This window comes from Zingiber officinale, chromosome 9A (genome assembly GCF_018446385.1).
Source record: "Zingiber officinale cultivar Zhangliang chromosome 9A, Zo_v1.1, whole genome shotgun sequence".
Classification (NCBI taxonomy): Eukaryota; Viridiplantae; Streptophyta; class Magnoliopsida; order Zingiberales; family Zingiberaceae; genus Zingiber; species Zingiber officinale.
The window spans coordinates 7,832,318-7,850,773 of NC_056002.1; the positions used below are offsets into that span (position 1 = coordinate 7,832,318).

At 49.1% G+C, this 18,456-nt stretch overlaps 1 protein-coding gene across 1 annotated transcript; it reads left to right on the forward strand.

Moving 5' to 3' along the window:
- Positions 1-903: 903 nt before the first annotated feature.
- On the forward strand, positions 904-1,650 carry LOC122019003. The gene has a single exon (XM_042576514.1). The coding sequence runs from the start codon at positions 904-906 to the stop codon at positions 1,648-1,650; it is 747 nt and encodes a 248-aa protein (XP_042432448.1).
- The last annotated feature ends 16,806 nt before the right edge of the window (positions 1,651-18,456 follow it).

The window sequence follows — 18,456 nt, forward strand, 5'->3', positions numbered from 1 at the left end:
GTTGAATATGAACATATGTGGTAGCAGTACGGGATGGGTGACCCGGGATGAGCTCCGGGGAGGGCCCATCCAAACTTGACTAATACTGGAATTTATGTTAGCTTCGGCTATATGACTGCATGTTCTCTAGGAGGTACCTCTAGGTTCATGGGACTGTTGACTGGCTCTAATTGTGGTTACCGGATATGTGATATATTCTTCTTATTTAGCTGTGTAGGAACTTTATTTACCGCATATTCCTTCTCTATTATACAATCCTTTTAAATATGGTTTTAACGTTTAACTTCTACCTCTACTACTTTTTGGATATCATTTTCCATCACATAAGATTATACTTGCTGGGTTGTAGACTCATGATGCCTACATTACAGGTGAGGATGTGTCTCCGGACATGGCGGAGGGCCCACGGACGGAGTAGGCGAGGAGGCGAGATGGACGCATGGCGTTGTCCGGATATTAGGAGTGCTAAGTTTAGGTGCTTCACGGGAAAGGGGTTTTGCTTCGGAGAGGTCAAGGGTTTTGATTTGGAATTTTATTTGTCATACTTTGTAAGAGATGTTGGTTTCTTTTACTTTCGATGAAACAGAATGTTTGATTTGGTAACGTGTCATAAGTATATGATTGGTTTTGTGTTTGGTGGGTGATGCACTATAGATAAAAAAAAAAAAAAAAAAAAACTTGAGGGTGGGTTTCGGGATGTTTTAGTTGGTATCAGAGCGACACTCCTAAGGGACATCATGCGTCAGCCATCTCGTCAGGAACTCGACTACTTCAGCCAACAAGTCTGTAAGATCTACGTTATTTAAGTTTTGTATTTAATGTGATAACTTAGTCATATTATGATTGATATACTGATATGTAATTATGGGATATAAATGAGATTAAATCGGAAATGTACAGGTTATGGCTGGGAGAAGGAACAACAACAACGGAGAGGTGGGTGGTCAGAACAACCAGTTCCTAGAAGGACTTACAGCACTCCTACATGAACAGAACCGCATTCATGGGGAACAAATTCAACAAATACTGCAGGCTAGGGAGCAGGGGAGCACACCCAGACGTTCTGCACCTAGCACGCAACCGGTCTACAAGCAGTTTCGGGAGCTTGGACCGACGGAGTTTAAAGGCACCACGGACCCGATCGTTGCAGAGGGATGGATTCGGTCTCTAGAGACGATATTCGACTTCATGCAGCTCACAGATGCGGACAAAGTCAGGTGTGCGATATTCATGCTCCGGGATGATGCTCGAGTATGGTGGGAGGGTGCGCGGTTGACTGTAGATCTGGCTACTTTGACTTGGACTGATTTTAAGGAGGTATTCTATGGAAAGTATTTCACAGTTGACAACAGGACACGACTGGCACGGGAATTCTTGGAGCTTCGTCAGGGAGATTTGTCAGTGGCGGAGTATGTCAGGAGATTCGAGAGAGGACGCTATTTCGTACCTATGATTACTAGCCAACCAGTCGAGGAGCTGAAGCATTTTACAGAAAGTTTGAGGCCGGCTATTCGCCATGATGTTAGGTTGAGTCGGGTCACCACATTCCGAGAAGCTGTTGACCAGGCATTGATGTCCGAAAGAGACAGAAATGACATGATCAAGGAAGCTCAGAACAAAAGACTGAGTTATCAGGGACGGGATCAGTAGGAGCCGGGGAAGAAGAAGAAGACAATTCCTGGTCAGAATTTAGGAAAACAGCCGTTTAAGCAAGCACAGCCGCGTCAGTAAATTCAGAAGACACAAGCAGCTTAAGGCACTGGTTACAGGGTCGAAAACAAGGTTCGTTGTTCCAAGTGCGAGAAGATTCATGCTGGGCAGTGCTTAACAGGTACAGATGCGTGCTTTATGTGTAAGAAGTCAGGACACTTCGCGAGGGAATGCCCACTACTCAGGGAGCCAACCAAAGGAAGAGTATTTGCGATGACACAAGAGCAGGTGGATCTGGACACGACTATTATCACAGGTATGATTTATGTTGCCAATATTCCAGCCCATGCATTAATAGATTCCGGAGCTACACATTCCTTTATATCTGAGGCCTATCTCACAAAACTGGGCATTGTACCTGAACGAATGGTTGCGGGATATAGTGTTTTATTACCATCGGGGGAGGAATTGCATAGCAACAGGATGGTAAAGAACTGTCAGATGATGATGCAGAACCATATGGTGGGCGCAAGGTTCATCGTGTTGGAAATGACAGAGTTTGATGTGATCCTTGGCATGGACTGGCTGGTTCAGCATGAGGCAGTCATAGATTGCAAACAACGGACGGTTAAGTTGAAACTACCAAATGAAAAACTCCTCATTTTTCAAGCAGCTTCACAACTGGCCATTCCCCACATGATCTCCATGTGTAAAGCTCGAAGAATGCTAAGTAAGGGATGTAAGGGTCTTTTAGTCCACATCTCGGTTAAATCGGAGGCACGACGACCAAGTTTGGAGGAAGTGGACATAGCACGAGACTTCCCAGAGGTGTTTCCAGAGGATGTTACAGGACTCCCTCCGAATTGAGAGGTGGAGTTCGGAATAGAACTAGTACCGGGGACTATGCCGGTGTCAAAAGCACCATACAGATTGGCGCCTACCGAAATGAAAGAGTTGAAGGAACAGTTGCAGGAATTGCTGGACAAGGGTTTCATTCGACCAAGCGTGTCACCATGGGGAGCACCGGTGTTATTCGTACGTAAGAAAGATGGGACTATGCGTCTGTGCATTGATTATCGGGAGTTGAATCGAGTGACAATCAAAAACAAGTACCCATTGCCCAGGATCGATGACCTGTTTGATCAGTTACAAGGAGCAACAGTGTTTTCAAAAATCGACTTGCGATCCGGGTATCACCAGATGAAGGTAAAGGAGAAGGATGTGCACAAAACAGCGTTTAGAACCCGATACAGGCATTATGAGTTCCTAGTTATGCCATTTGGACTTACTAATGCCCCAGCAGCATTTATGGACTTGATGAATCGGGTATTTCACTCTTACTTGGACCAGTTTGTTATCGTCTTCATTGACGATATATTAATTTACTCTCGAAATTACCAAGAACATCGCTTGCATTTGACCACGGTGCTGCAGACATTGAAGGAACATCGGTTGTATGCCAAATTTAGCAAGTGTGACTTTTGGCTGAACCAGATTCCATTTCTAGGGCACATCGTCTCAGGGGACGGGATAGAAGTGGATCCTGCCAAGGTTGAAGCAATCCGGAATTGGGATACGCCAAAGACTGCTTCCGAGATACGGAGTTTCTTGGGTTTGGCAGGTTACTATCGGAGGTTCATCCAGAACTTCTCTCGTATTGCTTTGCCGCTGACCTCGCTGACTAAGAAGGGGGTAAGATATGAATGGACAGGTCAGTGCAAGAAAAGCTTTGAGGAGTTGAAAGAAAGATTGACGACGGCACCAGTGCTTGCGTTACCGGACGGCTCTAGACGGTTTGTGGTGTACACTGACGCTTCCAAAACCAGACTAGGAGCTGTGTTGATGCAGAATGGGAAGGTCGTTGCGTATGCCTCACGTCAGTTGAAGGTGCACGAGCGTAACTATCCCACCCATGATCTAGAGCTAGCGGCAGTTATATTTGCATTAAAGATTTGGAGACATTACCTTTATGGAGAACGCTGTGAAATTTTTACAGACCACCAGAGTTTGAAATATTTCTTCACACAGAAGGAACTGAATATGAGACAAAGACGATGGCTGGAGCTGGTGAAGGATTATGACTGTAGTATCAGCTATCATCCGGGCAAGGCTAATGTTGTGGCAGACGCACTGAGTCGCAAATCTGCAATGTTGTTGCAACTAACCACCCAGCAACAATTGATATCAGAATTCCAACGGCTGAGTCTGGAAGTGGTAGCGCCGGAGGATCACCTTAGATTGTCAGCAATGACCATAAAATCAAACTTACTGGATCAAATTCGGGAAGGACAGATGATGGATCAACAGTTAGCGGAATGGAAGCGGAGGGACGAGAAAAAGGGGCAGGTTGTTTACACAACAATGGGTGGAGTGGTGCGTTACAAGGGCCGCATTTGGGTGCCTGGAACAGGGACTCTCCGAGAGGATCTCATGAAAGAAGCGCACAATACTCCATACTCCACCCATCCTGGAAGCACAAAAATGTACAAGGACATGCAATTACTGTATTGGTGGCCGGGTATGAAAAAGGACATAGTCAAAGTAGTGCACGAATGTCTCACCTGCCAACAAGTAAAGACCGAGCATCAGAGACCGGCAGGATTGTTGGAGCCACTTCCGATCCCTGTCTGGAAATGGGAAGAGGTTGCCATGGATTTTGTGGTGGGGTTACCCACCACTCCTAGAGGATCAAACGCGGTGTGGGTGATAGTGGATCGATTGACCAAGTCGGCTCACTTTTTACCAGTAAAAACTACCTTCACAATGACACAGTATGCAGAACTATATATAAGGGAGGTAGTACGACTACATGGGGTCCCTGTTCAGATTGTGTCAGACAGAGACCCAAAGTTTACCTCTGGATTCTGGGAAAGCTTGCATCGAGGATTGGGTACAAGACTCACTTTTAGCACCGCTTTTCATCCCCAGACAGATGGCCAGTCTGAACGGGTGATCCAAATTTTGGAGGATCTGTTGCGGGCATGTATGATGGACTTTAAAGGGAACTGGGAGGCAAAACTACCTTTAATAGAATTTACCTACAATAATAGTTACCAGGCCACGATCAAAATGGCTCCGTATGAAGCCTTATATGGAAGGAAGGGTCGTACACCCTTGCATTGGGACAAGGTCGGCGAGAGGGCAGTGTTGGGTCCGGATATAGTAAACCATACTGTGAATTTGGTGGTCAAGATCCGAGATAGAATGCAGGCAGCACAAAGCCGTCAAAAGAGTTATGCTGATCTGAGAAGAAGAGACCTGGAATTTACGGTGGGGGACCATGTATTTCTCAGGGTGTCTCCACTGAAGGGGGTGCTGAGGTTCGGGAAGAAGGGGAAACTCAGTCCGAGATATATTGGACCATTTGAAGTATTGGATCAGGTTGGGACCCGAGCATACCGACTTGCCCTACCACCTAATTTGTCAGGGGTTCATAATGTGTTCCATGTATCCATACTTAGAAGGTACCTCTCTAACCCTTCTCATATAATTAGGCATGAGACAGTGCAGTGGACGCCAGATCTATCCTACGAGGAACGACCAAAACAAATCCTAGAGCGGCAAGTCCGAAATCTAAGGAACAAAGAGATCAAGATGGTGAAGGTTTTATGGGGAAATCAGACGATGGAGGAGGCCACCTGGGAAACCGAACCAGATATGCGTAATCGCAATCCGGAATTATTTGGTAAGTTAAATTTCGAGGACGAAATTTTTTATAAGGGAGGGAGAATTGTAAGGTCTCCCTAAGCGTTGGTTAAGAAGCTTGCTATAGATCATAATAATAAATATATATATATAACTCGTTAGGATTACACGAGCGTTAATAAAGGGAAATAAAATTATGGAAATTTAGGAATTTTGAGGATTTTTTCGGAATTTAAATGTACTTGGCCAATATGATTAAGGGGGAAATCGGAAATGAAGTCTAAGGAAAACATATGGTACTTAATGTAATTAGGAGATGATTAACCTTAATTCCCCTACCTAATGTGAACATGACCTAACTATAAGAGCTCACTGTTCATTCCCTCGTCACATCTCCCTGCCGATTCCGCCGCCCCTTCTCTTCTTTCCATTTTCCCCGAGTTGACAGAGCCACTCGTCGAGCCATTTCGCTGCCTAGCTGAGCTTCGCAGGCGGCGCCACAGCTGACGGGGCACAACGCGAGGACGGGTGGAGGCGAGATGACGAAGAAAGAGGCAAGTATATCTAAGGGTGATAGCTTGAAATCCGTAAGGTATAGAATGGGAAAAACCTAGAGAAGTTGAGGCGCTTGGTATGGATTCCGTCTGTTTTTCTCTTCTTTTAGATGATGTTGCTTGTTTCATTTCCTACCTTCTGGATGCTCCGATTGTTTCTGTTTGTAGGTGTTTCCGATTCGTCTTATTGTTGAAGATGTTTTCGATTAACTTTATCTATTGATGTTTTCTAATTGGCTTCTTCTCGGTTGAGATGTGTTTCAGATTGAGGTTCCGATTGAAGATATTGATCGGTTCTGTTCGTATATGCTTCTGGTATGGTTGGCAGTGCTTTTGGTTTTTCTATGGAAATTGAATCCTTTGTCATACACTACTGATGGTTTTGACTGCTATTTAACGAGTTGGGATCGATTTTGGATTTCGAGTTTCTGTGATGAATGAAGTTTTGTGTGCTGCATGTTACTTGTTCGCTAGAATGTTCAACAGAGATGCCGGTTGTGAATTGTCCACTTCAGAAAGTCCGGGATTTTGTGTGAGGAATTTTGTGTTGATTTCGAATGGTTTACTTCGTGGAGATTTTTACCTTGTAGCCTTGTGTTCTTTATGTTGTTTATGAGATTTGGTAGTCCTGTTAGCAAGTGTTGTTGATGGTTTATTGCTGTGGGATTTCATTGTGGGGATACAGATCGGTAGGGGGAACAATGGAATGAAGGTAATCTTGTAGTTTTCATATAGAGTCAAAATTTGTGTTGGTTTCTGTGAATTGATAGCTGCCGAGGGATTTGATTTCGTTTCCAGTAAACACCTAGTTTTGTATTGCAAGTTTTATTTGTTAATTACGAGTCTCTCCATGCATAAAAACTTTTGTACATGATCATTTTTTTTTTTAAGATACGGTTAGAAGGAAATGCAGAGGGATATGGAAATGGACATGGTTACAGAAGCTGATGAATTGAATTAATGTTATGTTTATGTTATGGATAGTTTAAGTAATTAACGTTATGACTATGTTATGGATAGTATAAGTTTATATGTGGCTAGTTGGTTGAATATGAACATATGTGGTAGCAGTACGGGATGGGTGACCCGGGATGAGCTCCGGGGAGGGCCCATCCAAACTTGACTAATACTGGAATTTAGGTTAGCTTCGGTTATATGACTGCATGTTCTCTAGGAGGTACCTCTAGGTTCATAGGACTGTTGACTGGCTCTAATTGTGGTTACCGGATATGTGACATATTCTTCTTATTTAGCTGTGTAGGAACTTTATTTACCGCATATTCCTTCTCTATTATACAATCCTTTTAAATATGGTTTTAACGTTTAACTTCTACCTCTACTACTTTTTGGATATCATGTTCCATCACATAAGATTATACTTGCTGGGTTGTAGACTCATGATGCCTACATTACAGGTGAGGATGTGTCTCCGGACACGGCAGAGGGCCCACGGACGGAGTAGGCGAGAAGGCGAGATGGACGCATGGCGTTGTCCGGATATTAGGAGTGCTGAGTTTAGGTGCTTCACGGGAAAGGGGTTTTGCTTCGGAGAGGTCAAGGGTTTTGATTTGGAATTTTATTTGTCATACTTTGTAAGAGATGTTGGTTTCTTTTACTTTCGATGAAACAGAATGTTTGATTTGGTAACGTGTCATAAGTATATGATTGGTTTTGTGTTTGGTGGGTGATGCACTATAGATTAAAAAAAAAAAAACTTGAGGGTGGGTTTCGGGATGTTTCAGATACAGTCCTTGCCTAACTCCTAGAATATTGTTAAGACGTATCTCACACACACTGAAAGTATCCGTACTTTCATGGATGTGAGTAGGCATTGTGAACTTGAGGAGAAGCGCCAGGAGGTGACCAGGTCTGCTTCAAGTTATGCTCTCTTTGTAGAGTCGAGTAAGGGTTCCTGGAGTACAAAGTGCAAGTGGTGCAAGCATGGGAAGAAGGCCAAAGGTCGTGGTAAGAAGAAACCATTTGTAAAGACCAATGAAAAAGGATAGGAACAGAAAGGCAAGAAAAAGGATCTTGTAAAGAGCAATGTTCGATGCTACGTATGCGGTAAGCAAGGGCATTTCATACGTGAGTGTAGTGAGAGAAAGGTATATCCTTCTTCTTTACATGGTATGAGTTATGTGTCATCTAGTGTGATATTCGCTAACTCATCTCCTTTATGGATTGTAGACTTAGGAGCCATAGACCATGTAGCTCATGATAGGAGTGTATATGTGGAATTCTGCCATTTAAGCCTACATGCGAGAAGACTGTATGTGGAAAATGGGGCATTTGTGGAGGTGAGAGGGATTGACACTTGCAAGCTATTATATTATACGCTCCGAAAATAATCAAGTCATGTATCTCCATGACGTGTTATATGCTCCAAAAATAAGGTAAAATCTAGTTTCTATTCGTAGTCTAGACCAATTAGGATATTATGTTATAATTAGAAACTCTAAAGTTTTCATCTCGTATGATAGTACTTTAATATGTTCTAGTTTAGTACATGAGGGACTATATGCACTAAACTTGATTTCTTTTCATGAGTTTTATCCTACATCTACCATTTCCTTTACATCTGATAGTGTAGTGGATGATGTTAATGTTTGGCATAGTAGACTTGGTCATATAGGAGGCCAAGAGAGGATGAGTTAGTTAGCAACATGTGGCGTGTTAGGCTAGCTAACCAAGGTCGAATTATCCTTATGTGAGTTTTGTCTAGAAGGTAAAACTACAAAAAAACTATTTGGAAAAGTAATAAGGGTCGGGACTCCATTACAATTAGTTCATTCCAATATTTGTGAACCCATGAATGTGAGATCTCGAAACAGAACCACATACTTTATCACATTTATAGATGATTTCATGTGTTTTAATTATGTCTACCTGATCTCACATAAATCTGAGGCACTAGAGTACTTCAGAAGGTTTATTAGCTGATCCCGTCCGGAGGCTGAGTCGGACGGAGGTCGGTCCAGGTGTCCCGATGGTTGACGGAAGGTCGTAGAAGATGACTCGGCTCCCACGGGTGGCTGACGCTGCTGCAGGACCCTGCGCACACTCAGACGAGCTCTCCCTCCTTCGCTCAGGCCTGGAGGATAAGCAACGCACCATCACTCAGCAGCAAGCGGTCATCAAATCTTTACGCGCGGAGCTGGCTCAAGCTGTGAACGCCCCTGAATCTCCCGACAGGTCTTCACGCGGGAGTGTTCACTCCCCAGGGCCAATTCCTTCCCCGAGTCAAAGCTGGCCTGGGGAATAATTGTCTCAGTGGCTCCTTTGCCATACGACGTTCCCGCTTGTGGCCTTGGCTGTATCGCCTTCTTATTGGATTGTGCTGCAATGCTTGTACATCCGTCCCCTTTTGGCCAAGTTTCTCCTGCTCAATTTTCATCTAGCAAGTATTTTTAGAAACTGTTTCGTAGGTAAGAGTTAAGAATTGCTTCATGATTCTTTTGCACGTGTGAATTTGAGATAACAAAATCGACATAGAGCTTAAGACTTAAAATTGTAATGAGTATGCAGAACCTGATTATGTAGTTAATCCTGACATCCTAGGAGTAGGGTAGATGACACTCCGCATCCATTGCCCTGCGTATTTGCTGCATATTTGCAATTTGCATAACGTAAAACCAGACAGAGCTGACCTGATTATAGAAAATGCTCTGCTCCAAGTGAGACACATTCCTCAGAAAAGTAGTCCGGTACAGGCACCGAGCTCGCTTATGAATTTCGCAGAGGAGTTGCTTTTTGATCCCCGCGTGGGGGGCCGGCTTATAACTCGCACTGGGGCGAGAGTTTGGGGCTGCCGACCTAAAAGGTTGTTGGGCGTGAGCACAGGGCTCACTTTTAATTCTTGCATGGGAGCCGACCTAAAAGGTCGTTGGGCGTGAGAGCAGAGCTCACTTATAACTCGCACTGAGGCGAGAGTCTGGGACTACCGACCTGAAAGGTCGTTGGGCGTGAGAGCAGAGCTCACTTATAACTCGCACTGAGGAGAGAGTCTGGGACTACCGACCTAAGGTCCATGGGCGTGAGCAGTGGCTCACTTTAATTTCGTGATGGGAGCCGACCTGAAGGTCGTTGGGCGTGAGAGCGAGCTCACTTATAACTCACACCCGAGGCGAGAGTCTGGGGCCACCGACCGAAGGTCGTGAGCACAGGCTCACTTTAATTTCGCATGGGAGCCGACCGAAAGGTCGCATGGAGAGCGAGCTCACTTATAACTCACCCCGAGGCGAGAGTCTGGGCCACCGACCTGGAATGGGCGTGAGCATAGGGCTCACTTTTAATTCTCGCATGGAGCAGCACGGTCGTCGGGCGTGAGAGCAGAGCTCACTTATAACTCGTGACCGAGGCGAGAGTCTGGACTCCCGATCGTTGGGCGTGAGAGCAGAGCTCACTTATAACTCGCACTGAGGCGAGAGTCTGGGGCTACCGACCTGAAAGGTCGTTGGGCGTGAGCACAGGGCTCACTTTTAATTCTCGCATGGGAGCCGACCTGAAAGGTCGTTGGGTGTGAGAGCAAAGCTCACTTATAACTCGCACTGAGGCGAGAGTCTGGGGCTACCGACCTGAAAGGTCGTTGGGCGTGAGAGCAGAGCTCACTTATAACTCGCACTGAGGCGAGAGTCTGGGACTACCGACCTGAAAGGTCGTTGGGCGTGAGAGCAGAGCTCACTTATAACTCGCACTGAGGCGAGAGTCTGGGACTACCGACCTAAAAGGTCGTTGGGCGTGAGCACAGGGCTCACTTTTAATTCTCGCATGGGAGCCGATTTGAAAGGTCGTTGGGCGTGAGAGCAGAGCTCACTTATAACTCGCACTGAGGCGAGAGTCTGGGGCTACCGACCTGAAAGGTCGTTGGGCGTGAGCACAGGGCTCACTTTTAATTCTCGCATGGGAGCCGACCTGAAAGGTCGTTGGGCGTGAGAGCAGAACTCACTTATAACTCGCACTGAGGCGAGAGTCTGGGACTACTGACTTGAAAGGTCGTTGGGCGTGAGAGCAGAGCTCACTTATAATTCTCGCATGGGAGCCGACCTGAAAGGTCGTTGGGCGTGAGAGCAGAGCTCACTTATAACTCGCACTGAGGCGAGAGTCTGGGGCTACCGACCTGAAAGGTCGTTGGGCGTGAGCACAAGGCTCACTTTTAATTCTCGCATGGGAGCCGACCTGAAAGGTTTTTGGGCGTGAGAGCAAAGCTCACTTATAACTCACACTGAGGCGAGAGTCTGGGACTATCGACCTGAAAGGTCGTTGGGTGTGAGCACAGGGCTCACTTTTAATTCTCGCATGGGAGCCGACCTGAAAGGTCATTGGGCGTGAGAGCAGAGCTCACTTATAACTCGCACTGGGGCGAGAGTCTGGATACTCCGGTCCGAGACCGGTGGCGATGGCGCTGGTCCGAGACCAGTAATGATACTCCGGTCCGAGACCGGTGGCGATGGCGCTGGTCCGAGACCAGTAATAACCCCCAAACGGCAAAGGCCTATATGCATCACTCTCTTTTACCTCCATCCGTGCCGGCCACGCCGGCCTCATTGCTTTAGTTAATCTGGTTGCTATTGCTAGCTTTGGGCGTACTCATTTGTGTCGCGCTTCTTCCTGCAATTGCATTACGCATAGTATAGAATTAAGAATGGAAGAGGGAGCGAAAAAACCCTTACTCAACCCCTGGGCCATAGTGCCCTTGCATCTTATAGTGACCCCGCAGTCCTCGTGACGCGCCCGGTTAGCTGCTCAGATCGGGGCTATCCACGCAAAGCTACTCGCTCAGCCAATCCGCATGAGGAACACCCCCGCAGGCCTGCTTGCTACTTCTCTGGTCTGACAGTCGCTTCCGCTGCCCCGTCTTACCTACGACCCTTTTAAATTGCTTAGCTTCTGCAGCTTCATGAAACTTCCCGCCTAACTTCGAGCCTTTCACGAAGAATGCTTCTTTCTTTGAGGCTACGCCCCATCATGATTACCTTGCCTTGTCGACATTTAATGCATTCCCTCTCGCGATGACACCTGTCTGGCGCCTTTACTGCGCACGCCTCCTGACGCCAGCAGCTGACCCCCTCTTGCACCCTTCGGCGCTTATTTCTCATCCGACGGCGTTGAGGCGCGTTGCCCCAAAAGGATATGCGGCTCAACTTTCGATGTTTCTTAGGAATGAATGGGCTTTATAAACCCTAAAGGCAGTCCGCCTTCTTTACCCCGACGCTTCACCATCCTCCTCCTCCCTTCGTTCGCGGCCGTTTCTAGCAGTGCAGCTCCTCGTCTTCCTGCTTACGCCTGACCCGTGACCCTTCTTGTCCTCATCCCCCTTACCTGCTTGCTCCTCACAGCCATGGATGGTAAGGACCCTCTCTGGTATTCACATTATATTTCTGATTTAGACCACCACGACCTGCTTGCACTGCAATCCAACCTGGGGGTAGGCCCGGCCTATGAGTTTCGCCTTCCCACGACAGACGAGCACCCTTCCTCTCCCCCCGAAGGGTTTATAACTGTCTTTAAGGATCAGGTCGTAGGCGGTCTTCGCTTCCCGCTACATCCTTTTCTCTCCGAGTTGAGTCAGTATTGCAAGATTAGTATCTCTCAGTTTGCCCCCAATGTGTTCCGAGCAGTCTGCGGTACCATCATCTTGTGCCGCATTTACCAAATCCCCTTGACTGCCAGACTATTCCATCACTTTTATTCCTTTCGGCGAGCCGAGGCGGGGGTATTCAATGTTCAAGCCAAGCCAGGCCTTAAGTTTTTTGACGACCTACCTTCTTCCAACAAAGGCTGGAGGTCACGCTTTTTCTTCCTCAAGCCCCCTGCCCCCTTAACGGGCCCTTCTCGATGGCGTTCTTTCCTTGCTTCGGACTTCCCATCGCATGTCCACGAACCTGCCTGCTCCGCAGCTGCGGACAAGCTAAGAGGTGTTGTGGTTCACCTGTCTGTGCTGATGCTGGAAGGCATCCTGTATGTTTTTGGCCTTAGTCCTGTCTCCACAGAAATTGGAGCTCCTTTTGGTAAGTTGTTATCTTTTTGTATACCGCTCTTCGCTAACTGAAGTGCTTTTCCTTCTTATTTTTGCAGTGGCCGCGATCCTCCGTTCCTTTGCTAGCAAGGAGACACCTGCGGTGGCCGTTCTGCAAGCTCTGAACGAAGAGCTAACACAGGGTCTACCCTCTGCTCCTGCTGTCGCCTCCGGTTCGCCGCTTTCCGAACCCCGGGCCTCTGATACGGAGGAGGCTTCGATGCTTGTTGAGCCACCTGCACTTAATCCAGTGGACTCAGCCCTGCCTTGCACCTCTAGCCAACCTCCGGCTGAACCATTGCTTGCAGAGCCAGTGTCTTCTCTCCCTTCGACTATGAAGCTGCGCCTGACGCGCAAGGGCAAACGGACTGCCCCAGTCCCCGCAACTTCTCCTCCACCTCCTCGCCGTCAACGCGTACTGGACCTCCCTTTCCCCACCAGGTCCTTGGATACGAGCTCAGTCCAAGAGGCAAGCTTGGTCCAGGAGAAGACCTCTGATCCGGAGGTGGCAGGCCCACCGTTGGACCTAACTGCTTCTACGCCGATCCAGAGTATGTTCTCTGCCCCGCCTTCATCCTCTGGCGACCAGCCCCCAGGCCTACCGATGCCCTCCGCGTCTCCTCTCATAGCGCCTCCGAGCCCGGCCCTGCCGCTTCCGAACCTGCCCTCTACAGACCCAGCCTTTGAAGCGTCCTGGCGGCTCCCTTCGGAGACTGATCCGGCCTACGCGCCCGCTGCTGATTCGTCGTCCATCTTTGGTAGGGTCGACTTCTTTGGGGACCTGGCTATCTCATGGCAATCAGCCAGTGACCAGTTCTAGGAGAGTCGTTCCCCTATGGGGGAGTTTGATCAAATTGCTCGTTCTCTGGTGGCGGTAAGCTTTTCCTCTTATTTTTCTTGGTGTCTATGTGTCTTCGTAAACCCTTTTCTCTTCTTCTGGCTATTTACAGACCTGCTCCGTGAGTTTGTGCGCCGTGCAACGTGCGGCCGAGCTTCAGCGAGAGAACGTGGTACTCAAGGCTCGTCTTCAGGAACTGGAGCACCCTGCGGCTTCCTCCGATCCTCCCGAGCCTTCTCTGGGAAGCTTGGATGCCTATCTGCGTGCCATCGGGGAGTCGGCGGCCTCTGCTCGGACCATTTCCCATGCTGCCTTTGATAAACTTCTACAGCTGGAGGCAGCTTTGAAGACAAGTGAGTCTTCCCTGGCTTCTAAGGTGGATCGCTGTCAAGCGGCAGTCTCTGAGCTGAAAGCCAAAGAGACAGAGCTGCTCTCCCAATTAGAGGAGTTGACGCTTCTACGGCAAGGTCAAGAGCTCTTGCAGATGAGGCTGGCCAACGCCCAGGCCCAGGCTAGTGCTGCCGCTGCCCGAGAAACAACCATGCAGACGCAGTGGGAAGCGTGCCAAGCCACTCTCCAGTCCTTGCAAGCGGATCTCTTGAAGGTCCAGGAAACGGTGTCTCGGGGTCAGAGCGATTTGTCCTTGGCCCGCGCCGAAGCTGAAGAGAATCGGAACGGTTTGGAGGTGTACCGGGCTGGCGAGCCAGAACGGCTGAGGGCGTACAGTTTGGCCTACGTCCGCTCCTCCTTTTTCCTCCATAAGCTGGGGCGGTGGATGGTCTTGTTGCTTTGTCATGGAGCCGCTGGTGGGGTTAGACAAGCCTTTAAGCAGGGCTTCCTTCGCTCGGCACCTCCCGCCACGTTCTTGGACACAGCTCGCCTGACCAGGGAATTGCCGCAGGACACCTTCCCCTCTTTTGAAGCGGATGAGGGACTTTTCCTCTTGGAGGCTCCTCCACCTGCGGCCGATCCAGCTCTCGGGGATATCTCCGCCCAGGCCCCTTGCGTAGCTGCCTCTGACACGCCGGCTGATCCCGCATCTCCCGACACAACACCAGCAGACCCCGTGCTCCTTCCTTCGGCTTCCGTGACTCAGTGCTCTCTCCCCCGGACGTAGCATGATGAGTAATGTACTGCCCTATTCTCCTGCTATGTGTTGACGCCGAACCTTTTCTGATTGTAATTATCGCTATGGTCGTTCTGCACTCCGGAAAATTATCTCGCTTCCCCTTTATACATCCTTAACTTGTTTCTTTTTTTTAGTAGGTCGCCTTTGGTCTTGTTAGATCTCCGCTAATTTGTTTGCCCTTGCTCGTTTTGCTTGCTCTGTTCGGCCACGTAGCTCTTCCTTCGGTAGTTGTCTTTGTACCTAGTCCGGCCCGAGCCAACTCGTGCCTCGCATGTCCCTGAAGCCTGCTGACCTGCATTACTTGTCTCTCTATTGGCTCTTCCGTACACTTTTGTCTTGGTTGGAGCGACTCCTTTAGGAGACGCTTCGTATTTCGAGCCCTCGCCTTTCCCATAATACCCTCTGGTTATATTTCCGAGGCTCATCACAGAGCACTCCCCGCCTGCCTCCGCTGTTGCATCCACCGTCCGTTGCGGTTTTACGAAAATATCCTTCCTCCACCATACCTATAAGTATCTTCTTCCTCTCTCCCTTTTGTTATGAACCGCCATCGCCACGAAATACTCAAACATCGCCGCCGCCGACTGCTCGTTTCTGAGACTGCGCCACGCTTCTTCTTTTTTCTCCAAGCTTCCCCCTTTTCGTCTGTTCCTTTTGTCGCCTGAGATAATCCTCCTGGCAATGGCTTCTCCTTCTTGGGCTTCCTTGCTAGCGGAGCATTTCCCAGACGCTTCAACTTTCGCTGAGTTAGATTGGGATGACCTACGGTACACTTACGAAATCCCTACTAGCTTTCGCCCCATCATTCCTACTGGTGTGAACTTGTACTTCGATCCTCCGCCGGGTTCTTGTACTTTTTTTACTAGCAATTCGTATCTGGCCTTCGTCTACCCCCGCATCCTTTTTTGTCCGGAGTGTGCCGCTACTTTAAGATTCCCTTAGGTCAGCTAACCCCCAATTCCATAAAGATCTTATGTGGCTTTGTAGTACTCTGCGAAGTTTGTGAGGTTTCTTGGTCAGCTCCCCTTTTTCATTGCTTCTTCACTCTTGTTCGGCGTGCCGAGGGTCTCTTTGATTTCCAAGCCCGCAGCCAAACCGCCTTCTTTTCTCCTCTTCCTCCTCCCAGTGTTAACTGGAAGAAAAAGTTCTTTTTTTCTCCGGTTTCCGGAGGAAACTGACTGGCCCATGCACTGGCAACCTAAACTGCCTCTGACTCCAGTGCTGGATGAATTCCACATGGACCTCCCCTATGCCACGGCTGCTGATCGAATGGAGGAGTGGCGCTTGAATCTGACGAGACTACTATCTGAAGATCTACTTTCTTTCTTCAGGCTAAGCCGCTGTACCTCCGACACACCGCGCTCCTTGGGTAAGTTCGTGTTGAGTGCCTCCTTTTTGATCACTTTCCCTGTGAGAACGACCTCTCATGTTGGCGCCTACAGCTGAGGTTCTGCATCGTGTGTCAGAGGTTCTGCCTCTGCCCCTCGATGACCTGGAGATAATGCGGCGTGGTCGGGCAATCTTGGACAGGAGGCTACTTCCTCATCTCGGATCCGCTTCCTTTGGGGCAGCTACTCAACCTGCTCCCGGCCCCGCCTCACACGCCGCCTCTCTTTCCCCTGCCGCCTTGAGCCGAGGTCGGGGTCGAGGCCAAGCAACTCGTCCGGCCAGAAGCGCCTTCCGAGGAGCCTCGCGGGCATCCAAACGCGGTCGCGCAGCTCTTCATCGCGCGGGTCCGAGCTCATCCGGCCGAGGCGACACAGATAGGGGTGCGGCAGCCTCTTCGCGGGGTCAGCCTCGCTCTAGTGATTCTGACTCTGATAACCGGCCCCTGCTTCGCAGGCGGTGCCGAAGACCAGGTCTGTCTTCATTAATACTTGGCTCTGTTTTTTCATATGATCGTACTGCCCCTTGCTACTGTCATGACTGGCTCTGACATTACTCCCCTTTTTTCTTCTGGTTCCTTTATCCGGCAGCCTCTCCTAACCCCTACAGGGGGCGACCAGCTGCGTTTCGCTCCGCACCTATTGCTGCAGAGGGAGACAGCCCCGGCGATCATCGAGACCCGGTGCCCACAGAGCCCATTCCCGAACAACCTCCTGCTCCTCCTAGTGCTGATGCCGGCCCTTCTCAACCTTCCTCCTCTGCCCGCCATCGTTACAGGACTACCATCCCCTCTAAAGCTGCTCTAGCCCGGCGGCCTGACGCCCCAACGAGTCTTTTGATGATGAAAGGCTGCCTCGGCAGTTTGTGGGCGGAGAGTATGGATCAAATGGGTGCCTCGCCTCCATTAGCCCAGATGGACAGGTTTTTGAAGTCCTGGGCGAAAGTAAGTGCTTTCCTCCAGACTCATGCAGAATCCCTAGTGCTGAACCAATCTTTCCACACCCTTTATCATGAAAGCAAGGAACTGCGGGAGAGGGTCTCCGAGTTAGAGTTGCAGCTGAATGATCCTGCCCAAGCCAGCCATGCTTTGCGAGCGGAAATCCAAGCCTTAACTAATCAGACCGACTGGCAGAGGCGATCCCTGACGCAGATCAAAAATGAGCTCCGAGCCGTGAGAGAGGAGAGAGCTGCATCTGAGGCGGGGTATCAGCAACAACTAGCCTATCAGGCTCAGGAACTACAGTCCAAGGATACTCTTCTGCAGGAGAGGGGCGAGAGATTGGAGGTACAGGCAGCCCGACTGGAGACTCAAGCAGCTGAACTGAGGGCTCTGAAGGCAGAACTATCCCAGTCCCGAGCGGCTCTATCGGGAGTATCCACCGCCTTGACCGTCTATCAAGAAGGAGAGGAGGATCGTTGCCTACGAAGTCGAATGTCCTACTTGACCTCCCCCGAATTTTTGTCCCAGGCTGGGGCACGCTTTGCTACGACCGTGCCATATACGGCGGCCGGAGTTATCAGGCAACTGCACGCACAGGGCTTCTTGGGCTCTATCCCCCCGGCAGACTTCTTGAATCACGACCAAATCATTCAAGGCTTTCCGGATGAGATTTTTGCTCCTTTCAAGTGATCTATACTAGCCACTTAAACTGGGAAATTGTTACATGTACACATGTCTTTTCGAGTTTTCACTTAACTGTCCTACTGTCTCCATGCCCTTCGTCGGATCCGGCCTACGTTCATAGAGCCAGCCCCCTCAAACTCGATAGGGCTGTAAGTAGTTGGCACTCCATGGTCGATCCAGCTTCCTTCCTTGAGCGTCCTGCAAATAATAGGCCCCTGATGCCAGCTTCTTGATGACTTTATATGGTCCGACCCATTGTGGTGCTAGCTTCCTCACTTCCCCCAAGGGCTTCACCTGCTTCCAGACTAGGTCACCTTCTCCTAAGAAACGAGGGATCACCTTCCTATTATAGTTCTGTCTCATCCGCTGTCTGTAGGCTTCTAACCTGGCAGCTGCTTGCTCACGAATTTCGCTGATGAAATCTAGTTCAGCCAGGCGCCGCTCGGTGTTCCCTTCGTCGTACATCATCCTTCTCACAGAAGGTATCCCGACCTCCAGAGGAACCATTGCTTCATTACCGTAGACCATATGGAAGGGCGTCAGACCTGTGCTCTCCCGGGGCGTCGTACGGTAGGCCCACAAAATGCCTGGGAGCTCGTCCACCCAGCTGCCCCC

Bases quoted from the DNA above. Each gene is read 5' to 3' on its own strand.
- LOC122019003 (XM_042576514.1), top strand. From the start codon at position 904: ATGGCTGGGAGAAGGAACAACAACAACGGAGAGGTGGGTGGTCAGAAC.